Here is a 14,571-nt window from a genome sequence, read left to right as displayed (position 1 = left end):
TCTCTCTCTCTCTCTCTCTCTCTCTCTCTCTCTCTCTCTCTCACACCCTCACTCTTTTCTCCAGATAATATGGGTTGCTGCATATCAAAGCAGCTTTCTTACCAAGAATTAGGTATTGCAAAGCTAGCCGGGTTTCGTGAATGGCTCTCTATTCATCCAGTCATTGCAGAGTCAAACGGGGTGGCAAACTTGGAGTCGGATTCCAGTTCTCATAAAATGTTAATATTTGCACATCACCATAAAGTTCTTGATGGGGTACAGGTATTCTTCAGAATTGATGTTTCTTATTCATCTGATAATGCCTTGAGTTCACTTGTTTTTAAATTAAGACAGTTGCTCCAGTGGAGTTATCTTGGGTTTCTGCTCCAATGGATGATTGTTTTAGTTTTTGTGAAATTGGAAAAATATATTAGGGTCGGTAACTTGGTTTTACATATACTTTTGATTATGATTGTAATGTTTACCAGCATTCTGTAGTGTTTGGTAACACATTATTTCTCTTTCTTGTTTTTAAGTTCATACCATGGTTCATTTGCATATGTTGAATGTTGATCTTGTCTAGTCAATTCCTTAATATGTCTGTTATTCTAAATTCTCAGGAGTTCATACTCCAGAAAGAGATAGATTTTGTCCGGATTGACGGAAACACACTTGCTACAGATAGGCAGTTAGCTGTGCGAAAATTCCAACTATCAACTGAGGTTAGTATCAGCTGTACCATCACAAAAAATTATTCCCACAGTGGTTTTGATTGATCTATCTACAATCTTTCAACTAATGCAATATGTTTTTTTTTTTCCCAACTTATGCATCATGAACTTAATAATATGGTACTGCTTCATTTGATCATGGAGTTTCCGTCGAGTCCTGCCTTTTACCCCATTTCTTCAGTGTGGTTTGTGTTAATAATACATGAGGTCTATGTTGTTCAGGTTAAGATTGCAGTAGTTGGTATTACCGCGGGAGGTGTTGGTCTTGATTTCTCATCAGCAACACACGTTGTCTTCTTGGAGCTTCCTCAGTCCCCATCTTTGATGCTTCAGGTATAAAATAGTGAAGTTGCCTTCTTGTTTTCGTGAACTCTCACGCTTGCTTCTAGTTTATATGTTTTTTTCTGAAAATAATTGAAGGCTGAGGATAGAGCACACAGGCGAGGGCAAACAAATGCAGTCAACATATACTTCTTTACTGGGAAGGTGCTTGTTACTTTTGTTCATAGTTGTTTCGACATATAACACATACTCTTGAACTAATGAATCTAGCATAGTGCAGGATACCATAGATGAGTCACATTGGCAGTACTTGAACAGGAGTTTGAGCCGTGTTTCATCTACAACAAATGGAAAATATGATGCAATACAAGAAATAGCGGTACATTTGATCTTTGAATGCTCCTTTCAACCCCTTGGTGTTTACTCTGTGTTTGGTCAAATAATTATATGCATATAATTAATATATAGTAAGTTCTTAGTACCAGTTCAATTCATGACACTTAAACCAGCCCATATTGTATTATCCCTTAGTCCAAAATCCAGTTCTCCTATGTTCAAAATTGTTAGACACGTGTCAAGTTTTTGTGATGTTGGACAGCTCATAATGTCAGAGGTTGGCACTGTCTACAACTATGGGCAACTAACTCTAGACTTCATAAGTGAGGGTTACTGAGTGAAAAGTGCTGTTCTAAAAAGGATAAACAGTTATCGTTAATTGTTTATAGAGTTTAAGTAGGCTTTCTATCAGAAGCAGTTACTGAGGAGTCTTTGGGGTTTGTACAATGGTTAGGAAAGATCAAGTACAATAGGACATATATGGTAGTTTATTTGGCTTACTTTTCATGATTATTTTAATGTCTTTGTCAGTGAGGTTATGGTTTTGATCTTCTCTGTAGAATTTAATGTCATATTTTGGGGGCTGCAGGTTGAAGATGTTTCTTTTTTTGAGACATTACGTGGAGTTGGTAATTGTGAAGATTTTATTTTGCAAAAGTCAGAGGGTAGTGAGTTCTCTGCAGAACTAATGAAAGTGCCTGGTTCTGACTGCTTAGCTAAGGCTATGAAGCCTTCTGAGTCAAATGATAAGTTAGTGCCAAACATTCCTCAGAGATCTGAAAGACATCATGGTACTGATGGCATTTCATCACAAACTGAAACTTCTGTTAAGGTGGAATTTTAAGATATTTATTATTACTCCTTTGAATTAAGAGATTTAATTTTGTTCATTAATCCCTTGTAGTTACAACCTACAATAGTCCTTTTGGTTGGATGTTCTATACTAATTTTATTGGTCAAACAGAACGATGTGGTCTCTGATTGGGATATGGACAACAGTATCTCTTCAGATGAGGAGTTGGAAACAATTGTTCCTGAGACTAAAATTAGAGAATGGAGAGTGTCTTCTTGTAAGTTTAGTAAGAGCGGTGAAGGTAGAGTTGGAAAGGAATCACTAGATAAGGTACATTTGAATTGTTCCTCTGTTTTCTGGGTCCACTTGTTTTATACAATTGAAGCTTATCTTATGAATTAGAAGCAGGAAGATGGAATCAACTCTCAGACCAGCAAAGGACATGATGACGGATCTGTTTTGCCAATCAAAGGACATGTAGACGAACCTGTTCAGCAAATTGAAGCTGGAGAAGGTGGCATTAACCAAGTAGATGCTCTTCGATTTGAGGTAAAACTGTGTCCTGGTTATCAGATTCCCATTTACACTAGTCAAAGGCTGGAAGCTGGTTCATGTGAAAATATGATATGTTACCTTTCTGACTTTCTCTAACATCTGAATATCGTTCCAAACAATTATTAATGCTCAAGGTTCTTATATCAATGCAACAATTTTATTGGTTTTTTTTGTCACCTTCAAAGAACATATGGTTAAATAGAATTAGTATTTTATTTATTTTTTAAAAATTTCTTATGTGAATTACAGGTGAGTCAATACACTGGTAGGATCCACTTGTATTCTTGCATCTCAGGAGAGGATGCAAGACCAAGGCCACTTTTTGAAAATTTTAGACCAGAGGAACTTCAGTCACTATATTCTTCTGCTGCTGAAAGTATTAAAGGAACAGCTTCAAATTCGATCAAGGATAACCCTGCTTATTTGCATGCACTTCTTGCATTCAATGAAGAATGGAAGAAACTGAGGCCCATTGAACAAAAGAAATTAATTGGAAAGCCTTTGCAACTTCCTTTGTCTGTTGAGTTGTGCTTTCTGTGTGAAGGCACTAACCATGAGAAAACGGTACTTTCTGAACTTCCTTTGTCTGATTATCCTTTCTGGGAAAAAATTGCTCGTTCTTTGCTCTGATGAATGTATTGTTAATTCATTTCAGTGTACTTCCATATAATTTCTAGAGATGGAGCAATTTGCTGTCAGATATATAACAAATATTTCATTTCTATGACAGGGACTGCTGAAGGGCCGAAGCAAGCGCCGGTCTACACCTTATGATGAGATTAGCAAACCCTTACCATCAAATGCTGTGTGGAAAAAGGTCCACCTGCGTAGTGGCTATGGAAAAAAGGAGAAGCAATACACTCAGGGTTACACTTTGACTGATGAGCCTCTCTGTAAACTCTGCCAAACACCATGCGAGTAAGTCCTGTTCAAATGATCTGTTAATGTGCTGTTTGTGTTGCACAATCACACTTTTTTTTTTTTTTTTTTCTAGGGGCCACAATGCCAAGGAACCTGAATATATTGAAGACCTGTTCTGTAATCTTGACTGTTATGGAGAGTACCACATCCGAACTAGTAACAGATCTATTCGTCACGTAGGGACATGAACTCTTTTTTCTTTTTCTTTTTTTAAGTCAAGTTCAGATATACTTTTCAGTTGTACTTTGATTTTATCCATGTGATACTTATAATTGAATTTTTTTGGTTCTTTCTGGATATTTATCTTTTCTTCTTGTCATTTACTTGGTGCATTTTCTTACTTTTCATAACTTCACATATTCACAATTCTCAGGAACTTTTTCAACTAGAACGCGGTGTTTGTGTAAATTGTCAATTGGACTGTCATAAACTTGTGGAGCACATACGACCTTTATCTGATGAAAAGCGGAGGCAGTATATTGAAAAGTTTGCACCAAGAGTGGCAAGGCTGAAGAAGTTGTAAGTCCAATTGTTGATGACTATCTTTGAAATTTAGTTGCTGCAGAGGGTTATAAAAATTTCGTACATTGTTGTCTGTTCCCATGCTTCTCTGAATATGCTAGACTGTATTGCAATAGTAACAGTGCAACTGTAGTGAGTGATGCAGATTGTCATGCAACTAGTTAAACATATTTATATCTGTTTGATGCATCTAAAAATCTTCTTACATGTATAAAATATAATCGATACCCTTTAGGCCAAACACTTACAGTTGCCATCCTGCAGGCTTGAGAGGCTTGTAAAGGATCCAACTGAGGGAAATGCATGGCATGCAGATCACCTTGTTCCTGTCTATCTTGGTGGAGGTATGTGCCTAAACAAATTTTCATGAATATGTTCTGAACTTCTGATACCTGGATACATGACTGCTAACTTGTAAGAAATTAATCCGCCAAACTTTATTATGATATAGACCGAGCAGACCATATATTCTTATTATAAATGGTAGTTATACAACAATACTTCAGCTACTCTTGTTCATATTCTTCTGTAATTTTGGAGGATGCCTTCATCTTTACAGCACACAATAATCTATCTTCTACGTTTTGCATGCTTCAAACTTGAACTCTTATTTTCTAATTTGATAATATTCAAACATTTTGTAGGTGAATGCAGGCTAGAGAACATGAGGACTCTGTGTGTGGCCTGTCATTCTGATGTTACTAGAGCACAATGTGCTGAACGGCGGTCAACAAGGAGCAAGGCTAAGAAACAACTGAAAGAAATCATGAGTGAAATGAAAAACAAAGACACAGAGATCAATCTAAAGGTATGTCCTGAAACTAGTACTCTGTTTCTGTTTCCGAAATGTGTCTTTAACTCTTGTTTTTTGATACGAAACCTGCCACTGCCAGAGGCAACTGCCCAGTTTAAGCTGTCCCTGCATGAACAAAGTTAGGCCGTGCATTATTGCTGATAGCTTCCTTAACATTTAGCAGTTCTCCTGTAGTATTTGGTTTTAACAAAGTCAATCTCCTTTCAAATAATGACCAGCTGTGTAGGTATATTGTCAAAAATTCTTCTTGTACCTTAAGCATCAAAGTTTCTGGTATATTAGTCCAATTTGACCTTGGATAGACTTGTCCTCTGAATCACAAAAAATGGATTTTTGTGTTGATACTTCCATAGCATAGAAGATAAAGAACCTCTTGTTCGAGGGAAATGGTTCCCTAACTAGTAATCCCTTTTTCCGAAGACTTATATTAGGTGCCTATTGCGGTCAGTCTTCCATCTAGGGCTAAGTTTTGATTCTTCTGCAGCTTCATTAGGTTGGTGAAACATCTAAGAGCGACCTCTTCCTTTTTCAGTTCAGCTCCAATTCGTAGGGATTAAATCCTTGGTCTGAATATGCAATTATGTTTATGTGATGTAGTGTATGATTGCAATTTGATTTCACATTACCTGATTATAGGACCAGGGGGATTCAGAGACAGAGAAGAATTCAAGTGATAACGAACTTTTAGTCAATGTTCCTGGGAGTGCATACTCTTTAGCAAATTATGTGGATGCTACAACGATGAATGAAGAGCTGGAAGACGCCTCCAATAGCGAGAAGACTCCCACAGTAGAAAAGCACCTGGGTGGAGAATAATTCTCTTATATGCCTATTTAGAGTATACACACACTGGATTGCTTTAGACATAGAATTATAGCAGAGGATGATGAATCATCTATTTCAAGATGATCAATAGATTTCAACCAAAAAGAAAAAACAAAGACAGAAGACATCAATATGTAGTTATAGTAGCCTTCTGTATACAGCTGCATACAAAACAACATTCCTATTCAAACATTGAGAGAAATGTCTTTTTTTTTTCTTTTTTTTTTAGCAGACTGCTTTGTTGTTGCATCTTGAACCTTGAAAGACGCCCGGAACATGGCTCGCACCCTTTTTGGCAAGCAGAAAGTCCTCTTCTCTTTTTTGTCAAAAGCAGAAAGTCCTAAACTCCTAGTGGGCATTGTCCCAATAGGCATTATATGTATTGTGTGAAACTAATTAGGTTTAGGATTTTGCAACGAAATACATATTAACAATTTTCGTCAAACTTAGTACATCGAAAGAACTTGTCCTATCGTATTAAGTTCACCAACCTAGAAGAAAACATATATTAAATTAAGGGTTTAAATTAAATTAAAAGCTGTGTGGGCATGTTCGTAAATGCACAATCACAGGCTACCAAACTCGTTCGCCGAACTCTACTCACCGACCATCGTTCCAAACTCTCTCTAATTCCCTCCTTCTTCCCCAAAATCCAAAACCAACAAAAAAAAAAAAACCGTTCTTTGAATAAAACCCACCTCCCAATTCCCATTCTCAACCTCAAAATTCGCATCCCACATTCTCAATTCCGATTTCCCAAACAAACCTTTTGTTCATTCTCAGCTGCCCATTTCTCTTTCACTTGTCTCAGTTCTTCACACATACAAAACCAACCAAAGCTTCAAACTTTTCCACATTCCTTGTTTGTTTCCGGATTCTGTGGAATACCCAGTTCGTTTTTCATAACCAAGATCGTGTATTTTGATGCTGGTTGTGTGATTGAAGTGAGTTTTGATTTTGGGTTAATGTAAAAATTGGGGCTTTTTTGATGATCAGAGTGGTGAAACTGATCTGGGGTTTGATCAGTTGGGAATGGAGAACAGTGGAGAAGCTCTAGATGATGATGGCTCTGGATGGTTTGAAGTGAAAAAGGTCTGTGCTTTTTTGGGTTTTTATTGCCTCAGTTTGCTCCATTTGTAAAGTAACATCAAGTATTTCAATGTTGCATTTCCTGTAATTTGAATGAGGGGAGTGAATAATTGAGTCTAAGGTCAATTTATATTATTCAGAAAACCCATTTGAAGATGTTGTATTGTAATTGAAGCTGAGTACAACTTTGTTCTTGGCATTTATCTTCAATGTAATAAATCAGTTGAGCTTATCTGTGAACCTGGAAATGTTGGTTTCGTTGTGATCATCATATCAATGTGCTACTTTTGAAAGTTAGATCATCTTTTAGGGTAAGGAGGTGGCTACTCTGATTATGAAGTTCAATTTTGCATGTCGATATTGGCTTCTTATATATAATCGTTTAATTGAAATTATAACAATGAATTGTTTGTATCTGAGGACTTTTACTTGTTAAAATGTGCTACATTGTTGTCTCTATTGGACTTTAGCCATATTTTTTTTAGAATAATATAAAGCTCATAGATTTTTAGCTGTAACGGATTCATGTTGATATTTACCTGTATTGCAGATTTGCACGTTTTCCAGAATTTAATTGTTTCATTAGGTAACATGCTTTTAAATTTTTTCTTTATTTGGTTGTCTCCTGTCCAGAAACACAGAAGTAGCTCAAAGTTGTCTCTACAGAGTTGGGTTGGGGGAAGTTCTGCAAAGAATGCTAACTGTTCGAGTAGTCATCCTTTATCAAGTGAAAACAGTAGGAATTATTCTGGCAAACGCAGATCCCAGCTTCCAAAGGTAAGGGAAAATAGTGCTGTTCAAAGGCAGGGAAGTGATGCAGGTTCCACTCCCAAGCCAGATAAGAGTGAAACGGTTGTTCCCTGTGATATTGGCATCAACAAGCAAGGTGCTAAATGTCCAATGTCACCTCCATTTATTACAAATCCTGATGGTGAAACTAGAGATTCAGAGGAGAACCCTGCAAGTGATAACTCTGAAGTGGTTCATAAAATTAAGTGGGGCGATCTAGAGGATGAGAGTTTGGCACTTCCTCATACTAACCTTGTCGGCACCAGAATCAAGTTTGGTGCTATTGGAGATGAAAATCTGATGGCCTCTAAAGAGCACGAGAATTGTCATAGTTTTGTTCCTTCCGCAAATGCTCAAGAAAAAGAACTGCTTGCAGCAACTGCAGATGCTAATATTGTTTCTCATCAGACGGCTCCAGTGAATACTAATGATCAATTTTATGAAGATAACTGCAAGGAGGTGAATGTTATATCTGCTGAAAATGTTGTGGACCCGATTCTGAATGACAAAATGGTTGATGTGGATAACAGTACTTTAAATTGCAAGGATGTACATACTGAAAAAATTGAAGCAGTCACTGATGTTCCTGTAAGTGCTAGCACTTTATCAGTGGGGAAAGTTGAAGCTCCAGTGGTTGTAACTGAGGTACGTGATCCTGCAATTTTTGAAGAATCAGGACGTCATGGCAGTTCAAGTGAAGTTCATATCTCCAAAGATAATGACTTAGATACACCAGAGAGCGACCCTGAAATTTGTGCAGAGCCTACGCTCACAGCATCTGGACATTATATATCAAACTCAAATATGAGTGCCCTTGGAGATTGTGACACAGGTGAAAGCAAAGAAAGGTTTAGGCAGCGACTTTGGTGCTATCTCTTTGAGAATCTTAACCGAGCTGTGGATGAGCTTTATCTTCTTTGTGAACTAGAGTGCGATGTAGAGCAGATGAAAGAGGCAATTCTTGTTCTTGAAGAGGCTCGCTCTGATTTCAGAGATTTGAACACTAGAGTGGAAGATTTTGAGAAAATAAAAAAGGCACCATCTCAGTTGATTGATGGGGTGCCCATCACCTTGAAAAGTGACCATCGGAGGCCACATGCTCTTTCTTGGGAGGTAAGCTACCCTTCTTCTGCTCAGTAACATGTTATTCTCAGTTTGATGTGAATTTGAGACCTTGATGTTTTCTTTTCTCCATCACTATGATATGTTAATGACAGGGTTCTTGCGCTTTTTGAAATCGTGATGATAAAATCTAGTAAACTCCTAGTCAATGTCACATGCAGGTTAGAAGAATGACAACTTCCGCACACAAAGCAGAGATACTGTCCTCATCTCTTGAGGCTTTTAAGAAAATTCAGAAAGAAAGAGCTAGTGCAGCAAATGACGCTCAACTTATGGGCCTTAAGTATACAAATATCCAATCTAGCGATAACCTCAATAAGTCACCTGCAAGATATGACGTGAAATTCAATTCTAAAGAATCAACAATGAAGTCAAGAAGACATAGTGGAGGTTCAAATCTTGTTGAAGCTGTCCTGAATGGGAATCAGAATACTGAACCAAGCAGTTCGAGCAGAGTAAAGTTGGTACAAAATGGGCGCCTCTCTCAGAATTCATCTGCCTTTGTTGTTAATGCATCTAGATTGCCTCCTAGGGATAATTCTGCTGCTGGAAAAACTAAGAGAGAACAGTCTGGCTCTATGTCTGAATCCGAGAAGCTGCTTGCTAGGAAAGACAAACTGTCAACAGAATGTGGTGTTGAAAAAATTGCCAAGTTGACTGATCAGTCCAAAAGGCAAATTCCACTTTTGGAAAAAGATAAAGAAAAGAGGAACTCAGCTCCATGGAAATCCATGGATGCTTGGAAGGAGAAGAGGAATTGGGAGGATGTTCTTTCATCTCCTTCTCGTGTGTCTTCCAGGGTGTCACATTCACCTGGCATGAGGAGGAAAAGTGCTGATCGTGCACGAATGTTGCATGATAAACTAATGTCCCCTGAGAAGAAGAAAAAAACTAGTTTGGATCTGAAGAGAGAGGCAGAAGAAAAGCATGCCCGTGCTATGAGAATCAGAAGCGAGCTAGAGAATGAGAGAGCTCAGAAGCTTCATCGTAGCTCTGAAAAGATGAATAGAGTTAATGAATTGCAGGCTGTCAAAAATATGAAGTTACGGGAGGGAATGCATGCTCGTCATCAACGCAGTGAGTCTCGACATGAAGCACATCTAGCTCAACGAGTGAAGAGAGCTGGTGATGAAAGCATCAAAGTCAAAGAGGTTCAGTTCATAACTTCCTTAAACGAAGAAAATAAAAAGCTCAGTTTGCGCCAGAAGCATCATGATTCAGAACTGAGGAGAGCTGAAAAACTTCAAGTGATAAGAACTAAACAAAAAGAGGATATGGCGCGAGAAGAAGCTGTTTTAGAGCGGAGGAAACTCATTGAAGCTGAAAAATTGCAGCGTCTTGCTGAAACACAGCGGAGAAAGGAAGAGGCTCAAGTTAGAAGGGAGGAGGAACGTAAAGCATCAAGTGCAGCACGTGAAGCAAGGGCCATCGAACAACTTCGGAGGAAGGAGGAAAGAGCCAAAGCCCAGCAGGAGGAGGCTGAACTGCTGGCCCAGAAATTGGCAGAGAGATTGCGTGAAAGTGAGCAGCGCCGAAAATTTTATCTGGAGCAGATACGAGAGAGAGCTTCTATGGATTTCAGGGATCAATCTTCACCTTTATTGCGTCGAACTTTAAACAAGGACGTTCAGGGAAGATCATCATCAATTAACAATGGTGATGATTATCAAGTAAGCAGTTTCTCAGGCTTAGGAAGTAGCACTTTTGCGGAAAGCAATAATACAGCACAACATTCAGTGAAGCGGAGGATTAAAAAAATTCGACAGAGACTTATGGCTCTAAAATATGAAATTCTTGAGCCTCCTGTTGGTGCTGAAAATGCTGGCATTGGATACAGAACGGCACTGGGAACTGCAAGGGCAAAGATTGGGAGATGGCTTCAAGAACTTCAAAGACTCCGACAAGCAAGAAAAGAAGGAGCTGCAAGCATTGGGTTAATAACAGCTGAAATGATCAAGGTACGTTGGTTTTGAGGCTTATCAAGTTGTTATACTGGATAGCCTAATATAAATTATGATGTTTGCATTAAGCATTTCTTTGCAGAGTTAATGATCATTATTATGGAAATTATACCATGTTTCCGTTTTCTCTTATCTAGAATGAACACCCCACTGCACGAAAAAGAAAGATCTAAATCTGCTAATTAGTAACTATGTTATATTTGTGCTGAAAAGTTATTATTCTTAGAATTAATTTTCTAATGAATATTTTATGATTGCAAATGCTCTGCCTTTCTGATGTTCCTGTAGGGATTTTAAGTTTAATGTACTTATGGGATGATTATCTTGACTTGCAAATGCTGATATGCTTTTCATTTTATGAACAGTATTTGGAGGGAAAGGAGCTGGAACTGCAGGCTTCCCGGCAAGCTGGTCTGATTGATTTTATAGCATCTGCCCTGCCTGCTTCTCATACATCAAAACCTGAAGCCTGTCAGGTGACAATACATCTTTTAAAACTCTTGAGGGTGGTGTTATCTCTCCCTACAAACAGGAGTTATTTTCTTGCACAAAATCTCTTGCCCCCGATCATCCCAATGCTGTCTGCTTCCCTTGAGAGCTACATAAAGATAGCAGTATCCTTGAATCCTTCTGGTAATGTTAACTTCCCATCTACCAAAACCTCAGCTGAAAATTTTGAATCAATATCTGAGGTCTTGGATGGTTATTTATGGACTGTAACAACAATTCTCAGCCACATAAGTTCTGATGAACGACAGCTTCAAATGAGGGATAGTTTGTTGGAGCTGCTGATTTCCTACCAAGTTATTCAGCGGCTGCGAGATCTGTTTGCCCTTTATGATCGACCCCAGGTGGAAGGGTCACCATTTCCATCGTCAATTATCTTAAGTATACGTTTGTTGGTTGTCTTAACTTCCAGGTCTGAAACTGATTGTTCTATTGATTGGAAATACGAACCTGTTGAAATACTGCTTGGAAATGGAAGTGAAGAGGCTAAGGTTGCTGAGTGTGATAATTCGGAATATCTTCCTCCAACTCTGACCTTGGAAGATTTTAGACCTCCATCATCTTTGTTGAATGGTGGTAAATTTGTACATCTACCAGATGTACCAAAGGATGGACCAGTAGATGAGATGTGTAAGATAAATGAATCTGTGGAGTCAGTATCTGCTGCTAAGGGTAGTGAGGAGCGTAATAGTCTGGTTGAAGCAAACAATGCTAACAAAGTCAAAACAGATGTTCCAGATGAACCCCAGAAGATGGTGAATGATGATATCATGGAGCCTTTTGCATCAGTGGAGGAAGAGAAACACTTGGTGGATAATGGTGCAGAACATAAGAATGATAACTGTGTGACCTTGCAGCAACCAGTAGCATTTCTTCTATCAGCTGTATCAGAAACAGGGCTTGTCAGTCTCCCTTCTCTGTTGACATCTGTGCTATTACAGGCAAACAATAGATTGTCTTCTGAACAGGTGATTTTATTGTCAAACCCAAACTAATTTGCTTGAATTGATGGTTCTGAATCTGCACTGATTTAGTGCTACCAATGCTTGGTGTTAATCTTACCAAAAAATAGTTGTGGTAGATATTATAGATTTTGATACAATGCAAATTCATCCACATTGACTAAATATAAAATCTTGGGTCTGTTCACCTGTTGCCAATCTTTGGCTGAATACTTAGATTCATACAATTACCCTTGCTCTCTACATATGGCATCATGGTTATGTATATTGAACCTGTAAACTAAATGTACAGAGAAACTTCTACTCTGTTTCAGGCCTCAGATGCCCTCCCATCTAATTTTGAAGATGTAGCAACTGGAGTGCTGAAGGTGTTGAACAATTTGGCTCTTCTGGATCTGAAGTTCATGCAGAGAATGCTAGTAGGTCCTTTTAACTAAATGTTTTTATATATGGCTCCGTTTGATATGCTCACTTTCTAATGTCGTCTTGAAACTATTCATGATGAGCTTATTCTGTTTCCACTTTCCTGATATGCTTGCAGGCTAGGCCAGACCTAAAAATGGAATTTTTCCATTTAATGAGTTTCCTGCTTTCTCATTGTACAAGCAAGTGGAAAGTAGCTAATGATCCGGTAACCGATTCATTATGTTTGTAGTAACTGCGTTATTCGGCTCTAAAGTAGTTCTAAACGTTCTGTTTATCTCTGTATGATGTTTTGTGTCTCAGGTGGGGCTGCTTTTGCTTGAATCTCTTTTGCTCCTTGGTCACTTTGCCCTGTTCCACCTTGGGAATCAAGCTGTCCTTCGTTGGGGAAAGAGTCCTACCATTATTCACAAGGTCAGTCAAAGCTTCCCTACAAACTTTTACATCTTCGAGTTGTATGGATAAACTAAGTAACTAACTATTTAGTGGGTGAGGTCAGGTATGCGATTTGCCATTTGTGTTCTTCAGTGATCCTGAGTTGATGCCAGTCTTGGCTGGCACACTGGTTGCTGCCTGTTACGGGTGTGAGCAGAACAAGGGTGTGGTTCAGCAGGAAATGAGTACAGATATGCTACTCTCCCTGTTGCGATCTTGCAGAAACGTCTTACCAGCAGTTAGATCCAATTCTAATGTGGACAGTTGCCCAGCAGATGATGTGCCCCTAAGATCATGCCGTAACAATAACAAGAACTATAGGGTTTCTTCCGGAAAGGGTGTTGCTTCTGGAAACAGCATGAGAAATGGCAAGATGAGAAGCCATAGGGAAAGTAAAATGATGAAGACTTATGAAGAGTTGGCTCCGAAGCAGATTCTTCCATCGTCAGAAACTGCCTCTATGATGCTGCATTGTAGATTTCCTATCAGCTTCATTGATAGAGCAGAAAATTTCTTTTCTACTGAGAACCCTAGCATCGTCGGAGTATGACCTTATGCATGGTGATCCCTCTCATTTTGACTGGTAATGTCTTCTTGGGTGGCGCGCATGCTGAATTCTTTTGGCGTTCTTGCTTTGCTTTCCAAGTTACAACATTAAACTGTCACTCTGAAGCTTGCTTCGAAATTGAATCTGCATCAGACTTATGTGACTGTTGGAATAACAGAATATAGACATCTTGGTGAAGACGCCGTTCATATAGAGGTCATATCAAAGGTATCTTTTGAAATTTTAACTTCATAGGATACATGTGGAAAAACAATTGTTGTTGTACGTTAGAATTGACAGAATAAACTTATGGAAATTCCATTTTTGGGAACCAGCATTCTGCAGGACTGTTGTTACTGTTCTTGTAGACTTGTTGAGTGCATGGATGATAAAAGGACATTTTAGTTGTTTGACTGTAACACAATAGCATCTATTATTGCCTATTTCTTGTAATAGAAAAAAACCCAAATGAGAAATGTATACAGTATGTATTCAGAGAATTTCATTTGAAGCACAGTATTGTCTGTATTTCACTGACTCTTGGCCTGCCCCAAAAATCATGATCTTCATTTTACCTTGGAATATGGAAACTTTCAGGTTAGGCAAAGAAAAGTGAGAGATCTTGTATAAGGACACATTGCCATCAATGACAAAAATGATGTTTCGTTTGCTTGAGGCAACCTATCAAATTTGTAACTCGTTATATATTTTTATCAAGTTCAATACTGAGAATTAGAATCGGTTTTATTATTTATCATCACAATTTCTCAATACTAATTATAATTGAGAAATTTTATTAACACATCTCCAATTTCTCTCGATACACACTTCTTTTCAGTTTCAAATTTTTGAACTTTTTAAAACTCCATAATACCCCTCTCTAATTAAAAAAAAAAAAACTAACTTTGTAGAGCTTCTCATGGCCAACCTCACCGATGTTGATGCTTATGGCTGATAGAGGTATTATCAATGGAATCA

At 38.2% G+C, this 14,571-nt stretch overlaps 2 protein-coding genes across 2 annotated transcripts in view; both read left to right on the top strand.

Moving 5' to 3' along the window:
• Positions 1-5,838, top strand: part of LOC101303335 — a 10,271-nt gene extending 4,433 nt beyond the window's left edge. The window contains exons 10-24 of the mRNA XM_004301079.1: positions 94-261; positions 600-701; positions 933-1,043; positions 1,131-1,196; positions 1,273-1,371; positions 1,918-2,160; positions 2,293-2,451; positions 2,524-2,670; positions 2,926-3,240; positions 3,407-3,594; positions 3,671-3,773; positions 3,971-4,116; positions 4,384-4,463; positions 4,764-4,927; positions 5,570-5,838. Of these exons, the coding sequence (XP_004301127.1) occupies positions 94-261; positions 600-701; positions 933-1,043; positions 1,131-1,196; positions 1,273-1,371; positions 1,918-2,160; positions 2,293-2,451; positions 2,524-2,670; positions 2,926-3,240; positions 3,407-3,594; positions 3,671-3,773; positions 3,971-4,116; positions 4,384-4,463; positions 4,764-4,927; positions 5,570-5,749 (2,271 nt within the window). The 3' untranslated portion in view covers positions 5,750-5,838. The remainder of the gene's footprint in view (positions 1-93; positions 262-599; positions 702-932; positions 1,044-1,130; positions 1,197-1,272; positions 1,372-1,917; positions 2,161-2,292; positions 2,452-2,523; positions 2,671-2,925; positions 3,241-3,406; positions 3,595-3,670; positions 3,774-3,970; positions 4,117-4,383; positions 4,464-4,763; positions 4,928-5,569) is intronic.
• A 586-nt stretch (positions 5,839-6,424) lies between these two features.
• On the top strand, positions 6,425-14,071 carry LOC101303041. The gene is made up of 8 exons (XM_004301078.1): positions 6,425-6,850; positions 7,481-8,749; positions 8,920-10,716; positions 11,085-12,194; positions 12,503-12,607; positions 12,730-12,819; positions 12,915-13,025; positions 13,111-14,071. Exons 1-8 carry the CDS (start codon positions 6,791-6,793, stop codon positions 13,594-13,596), a joined length of 5,028 nt encoding a protein of 1,675 aa, XP_004301126.1. The 5' UTR covers positions 6,425-6,790; the 3' UTR covers positions 13,597-14,071.
• The last annotated feature ends 500 nt before the right edge of the window (positions 14,072-14,571 follow it).

Source organism: Fragaria vesca, linkage group LG5, assembly GCF_000184155.1.
Source record: "Fragaria vesca subsp. vesca linkage group LG5, FraVesHawaii_1.0, whole genome shotgun sequence".
Lineage (NCBI taxonomy): Eukaryota > Viridiplantae > Streptophyta > Magnoliopsida > Rosales > Rosaceae > Fragaria > Fragaria vesca.
Note: the sequence above shows the minus strand (reverse complement) of the source record. Positions and strands in the feature narration are given on the sequence as shown.